Below are 6,080 nucleotides of genomic sequence, written 5' to 3'. Positions count from 1 at the left end.
CGTTCACTTTCTGTATTGTTTTGTCAAGGTCCTTCCAAGAACACAAAAAGTGCTACTGTATTCGCAACAATTTTAGTGAAATAAAAAGCTAAAAGAAACAAAAAGTGTTCACAACTGAAAGAATACATAGCCAAAGCAATGTTTCCTTTTTTTAATTGTCCTTTTACAAAAGTATATATTAATAAAAACAAAAGTAAGCACCAACTTCGCCTGGGTGTTTATAATTTTGTGAGTTCTAGTATATGATCTTACTAATATTATAAACGCGGAAGTTTATGCGTGTGGATAGATGTCTGGATGTTTGTTACTCTTTCACGCAAAAATTACTCAATGGATTTTAAGGAAACGTCGTGATATACAATTGTGTATTTCAAAATCAGTCACCGCTCTCCACACATCTCAAACGTTTTACCTAAATCAGAATAACACATAGGTTATAAATTTCACGGGGTTGAAACTGCGGGCACAGCGAGTATATATATGCATACAAGTATATGAATATAGTATACATATTATGTGCAATACACATATTCTGGAAATATTTACATTCCAGAGTTACATGGGACTTCCATTCCAGTACTTACTTACATTCAAAAAGTGAATAAATACAGTTTACTTTCTTTATGACAAAATCGACACACTCTGTCTTTGTATAATATTAAAATCTAGTTTGAAACGAAAATATTAAGTTACAAACTTTGGTTACACATTTACTTACCCATACGTTAAAACATGCAAAATATAGATTTCGAATATTATTGGTGACAGCTTTGATATCTTATACTTGGTTTTGTTTTTTTTAAACGATTCGGAAGAGGAAGCCAGCCAGCTGCGTCTCGTGCCAACGTGCGCTTACGACCATACTTTTTGCAATCCACCTACTCTCGTATCTACCACATATACACCCGCCATTTTTTGTTGAATATTTTTAATAAAAAAAATAATACAACTACATTCAAAGTTGAGATTTCTGTTACTTTTTCTCATATGAAAATTATATTTAAGAAAATATAAAGACTAAAAGTTATTTTTATTCTAGAAAAAATAATTATCAATTGTATCAAACCGCCTTCCGCCATTGTTCGTTGCATATTTTTTAATAAATAAAAACAATGCAACTACATATTAAGTTGATGTTTCTGTTACTTTTACTATTATGAAAATTAATTTATTTCATCATACCTATTATAAACCATCAAAATGTTATAATAATAATACAATAAGCAATTACATTTTTACAAAACACTGTGTATGTTTATATAAAAATATATTTACATGAATACATATATTTAACAACTTTCAAGATATTATTTTAAAAGCCATATAAATAAAAGAATGGCACAAGAAACAAAAAGTCTTATGAATAATGAGCAATTACATTTTTACAGAGCAGTATGTATATATATATATATATATATATATATATATATATATATATATATATATATATATATATATATATAATATATAATAAAATAAATATATATATAAAAATATATTTATATAAATCTATGTACCTACCTACTTAAAATCTTTCAAGATATTTTAAAAGCCATATAAAGAAATAATGGCCAAATAATGCCACAATGCTATGCCAATTTGGGCTACTGAATGAGCGACAGTAGATTTATGATGAGCGGCAGCTGAGTAGACCATTTAGTTAGTTTCACTTTAAAAAAACGGTTGTACTAAAACGTTCGTTTTCGTTGGTCAATTTACGTACGAAATACAGGATGTTTATTTATTTCATTATATGTAGATATTTACAGTTTCCCTATAAATAAACCTGTGAATTGCAACATGTATTTATGAGTTCAAAATATAATTATTTCAATGCCTTAAAATGTATCTTTTAAAGTAACAGATTTTAATAAAATATAACTGTCATATATAGATGTGGGTACTTACTTTTATACTTTGTTGATTAATAAAGTGTATTAATGTAGGTAGGTACAATATCTCAATTACAAAAAGTGATACAAGCTACATAGCACGTTTTATTTAAAATACTATATCTTGAGGACATATTAGTGGCGACGTAGTGTAAAAGTACTAAAATGGACACAAAAGCTGTGAAATTCGATGAGTTTAATCCTCAAACGGATAATTGGGACATATATTTTGACCGGCTAAAATTTTGTTTCGAGGCAAATGGCGTCATAACCGATTCGTCTAAACGAGCAAATTTCTTTACTGTGTGTGGATCACGAGTGTTTGAAACGTTACTAGCATTAATTACACCTAGAAAAGCGAGTGAAGTGACATTTTTGGAAATAGAAACTATTCTAAATAAACATTACAGCCCGAGACCGAACGAAATATCGGTTTCGTTCCAATTTTATAAACGTGATCAAAAACATAATGAATCAGTGGCAGATTACATTGCTCACCTGAGAAAACTTAGTTCGGGTTGCAATTTTGTCGATTTGGAACGTATGCTACGCGACAGACTCGTGTGTGGTATGCGTGATGACCGGTTACAGTACGAACTATTGAAACGGGACAAATTACGCTATCAAGACGTAGTGGATGCTATGTTATCATCGGAAAGTGCGGGGCGAGATGTACGCATGATTCAAGTGTCTTCTGGCGCGACCGCGGCGGACGACACAACCATGCCCGGTTCCTCTCGCGGGTCCGGCGGAACGTCATTTTTGGGTTCAGAACCGATGGATATTAACGCTGTCCAGTCAAGAGCTTCCATTCGTTTTTGCTACCGATGTGGTAACCGGCACAATGGACAATGCAGATTTTTAAATGCCATTTGTAGCTACTGTAAGAAGAAGGGTCACCTTGAGAAGATTTGCATTAGTAAAAAGAAAAACAAAACTAATACTGTTAATTTCGCTGAAGAATCAGATGATTGTTTGAATGGAATTTACTGTATGTCAAGTGTGAGTCGCACGCCGCCTTATGAAGTGATAGTTTCACTGGCTGGAGTGCCAGTCTGTATGCAACTGGATACAGGAGCAAGCTATTCTATAATAAAGGAGCAAACTTGGCACAAACTTTGCACACAGATGCCACAAGCCGTACTGCGACCTAGCACATTGTCATTACGAACATGGACAGACACACCGGTCCAAATACTCGGTCAAGTAACACTGCCTGTATGTTATAAGGATGTCTCACAAAATTTGTGTGTTATTGTGGCCAAGGGGAATGGACCAAACCTGCTTGGTCGAGACTGGCTTGCTGCTTTTAACTTTACAATGAATATTAATTTTGTATCAAATACAGATATCAAAGCAATAGATGCAATCCTATCTAAACATAAGGAAGTTTTCAAAAATGGACTCGGTACCTACCGTGGACAGCCTGTGACTATACATGTGAAACAAGGAGCAACTCCAAAGTTCCTTAAAGCTCGTCCGGTGCCATTCGCTATAAAACAAAGGGTTGAAATTGAGATTGCTAGATTAGAAAGTGAAGGAGTATTACGCCAAACGTCTTTCTCAGATTGGGCTACACCGGTAGTGCCAATAATAAAAAAGTCAGGGGAGATAAGGTTGTGTGGAGATTATCGCAGCACCGTAAATGAGGCAACTGAATCTGATACCTATCCTATGCCTACAGCGAATGAAGTGTTTGCTGCAGTTGCTGGTTGTAAATTTTTCACCACCTTGGATTTAGATCGGGCGTATACCCAGGTTATGGTAGATGAGAAGACTTCAAAACTCCTTACTTTGAATACTTGCAAGGGCCTTTACACTGTACATCGCCTGGCCTTCGGGGTTAAAGCATGCCCCGGAATTTTTCAACGTTTGATGACATCTTTACTGGGTGGTATCGCAGGTATCGCTGTTCTAATTGATGACATAATAATCGGGGGTCATACTTTGCTGGAAATGCAAGAACGACTTAACGAAGTACTAGGAAGAATTGAACGTGCAGGACTACGTCTAAATAAAAACAAATGCAAATTCGGTCAAGAAAAAGTGGAGTTTCTAGGCTTTGTAATTGATGGGAAGGGCATCCATCCTGCACCAAGTAAGGTTGAATCTATTGCAAATACTCCTGAACCTAAAAACAAACGAGAACTACAAGCTTTTCTTGGTCTTTATAATTTTTATGAGAGGTTCATACCTCATAAAGCCACTTTATTGGAGCCTTTACATCGTTTGCTGGATACCCGGCAAGAATGGCATTGGACTGAACGGGAACAAAATTCATTTGAGACGGCAAAGCGATTATTGACATTTGATTTAACGTTAGTTCATTATGACGTAGCTAAACCTATAACACTTACTTGTGATAGTTCAGAATATGGTGTAGGAGCTGTATTGTCACATGTAACAGATAATAACGAATTTCCTATAGCTATGGCATCTAGAACCTTACATCCTCATGAACGGCGTTATTCACAGCTTGACAAAGAAGCCGCTTCAATTATGTTTGGCATAAAAAAGTTTCATAACTATCTCACAGGAAGACAATTCTGTATAATAACAGACCACAAACCATTGCTTGGTATATTTGATCCGAAGAAGCCAATGCCTAATATGATTTCACCACGGTTGACGAGAATTGCCATAGCCTTGACATCTCATAACTATGAGATAAAATATAAGCCTGGTCCAGAGATAGGTAATGCTGACCATTTAAGTCGTTGGCCACAACCAGTACAAAGTGAACCTCAAACACATATTGGTGAGGTTTTGTTAATGGCTGAAGCTCCAGAAGATTTTCCATTTGATGCAGAAGATATAGCTAGAGAGACAAATCGGGATAAAATCTTATCTAAAGTTATTTATTACATACAAAGGGGATGGCCTGCAAAAGAAACCGACGCTGATTTACGACCATTCTGGTTACATCGCACAGAACTGTCACTGCAAGAAAATTGCATACTTCTGGGATGCCGCGTCGTAGTACCTCACACTCTTCGTCGAGCAACGCTCCAAATACTACATAAAACACATACAGGTATAGTTCAAACGAAAGCACTGGCTAGAAGCTACGTTTGGTGGCCTGGACTAAATGATGACATAGAACTTCTAGTTGGTGGTTGTGTTAGGTGCTTGGAAAATCGACATATGCCTCCTAAGACTACACATGAATGGATTACACCTTCGAGACCTTGGTCAAGAATCCACATCGATTTCGCTGGACCGTATCACAACAAATACTTTTTAATTATAGTCGACGCATATTCCCGATGGCCTGAAGTATTCATGGTAAATAATACAACAACAGCCACGGTAATACGATTGCTGAGAACGACCTTTGCAACTCATGGTCTATGTGAAGTTTTAGTATCGGATAATGGTACATCGTTTGTATCAGGAGATATGAAGCATTTTTTGCAGGCCAATAAAATTCGTCAGGTAACTACAGCACCTTACCATCCGGCGACCAACGGATTAGCAGAACGGATGGTACAGACAGTCAAAGATAAACTAAAGAAAATGAATGATTTATCTTGGGATATCAAAATTCCGAATTTATTGTTAGGTTTGCGGGTTACTCCATGTACAGGAACCAATAAAACCCCCGCAGAACTATTAATGAATAGACAGTTGCGCACATTGTTAGATACTATACATCCAGATAATTTGAAACATAAAAGAACAGAAATACAAATTGACAACAATAAACAGATAGCAGGCAGAGAAACTACTGTGGGACAAAATGTAATGTTCAGAAATTATAGCAATCAGGGCCCTAAATGGTTACCAGGCAAAGTCTTGCAGAAAAGTGGGCCTTCCAATTACAAAATCGAAACAGAGGACGGTGTAGCAGTTAATCGGCATATTGATCAGTTGATTAAATATAAACCAAGGCTAGAGAAAGGGGAAGAAGGGATTACTGATATAACGTCAGAGGCAAATAAAGACTCTAATAGCACAGGCAGTAGTGGTACGAATTACCAACATGGGCAACAGGAAAATAGGAGTCAAGAGTCAGAGACAATTATTGAAATACCAGATGCCGAGAAATGGGCTGAGATTTTGGGTATCCCTCCTTCTTCGGAATCAACATTGCCAGTTCCAGGGAAAATTAGAACTACGTTAAATGTACATTCCAGAACTCCATATCAAAGGCCACAAGATCATATAGACAATATGTATTTATCCTAA

At 36.1% G+C, this 6,080-nt stretch overlaps 1 protein-coding gene across 1 annotated transcript; it reads left to right on the top strand.

Annotated features, from left to right (window-relative positions):
• Positions 1-2,057: 2,057 nt before the first annotated feature.
• Positions 2,058-6,080, top strand: LOC131844551 (uncharacterized protein K02A2.6-like). Its single transcript, XM_059193464.1, has one exon. The coding sequence runs from the start codon at positions 2,058-2,060 to the stop codon at positions 6,078-6,080; it is 4,023 nt and encodes a 1,340-aa protein (XP_059049447.1).

This window comes from Achroia grisella, unplaced genomic scaffold (genome assembly GCF_030625045.1).
Source record: "Achroia grisella isolate CSIRO2021 unplaced genomic scaffold, CSIRO_AGI_Agris_v1 utg402, whole genome shotgun sequence".
Classification (NCBI taxonomy): Eukaryota; Metazoa; Arthropoda; class Insecta; order Lepidoptera; family Pyralidae; genus Achroia; species Achroia grisella.
The sequence above is the reverse complement of the archived record's forward strand: the minus strand, read 5'-3'. Positions and strand labels throughout refer to the sequence as shown.

Bases quoted from the DNA above. Each gene is read 5' to 3' on its own strand.
- LOC131844551 (XM_059193464.1), top strand. From the start codon at position 2,058: ATGGACACAAAAGCTGTGAAATTCGATGAGTTTAATCCTCAAACGGAT.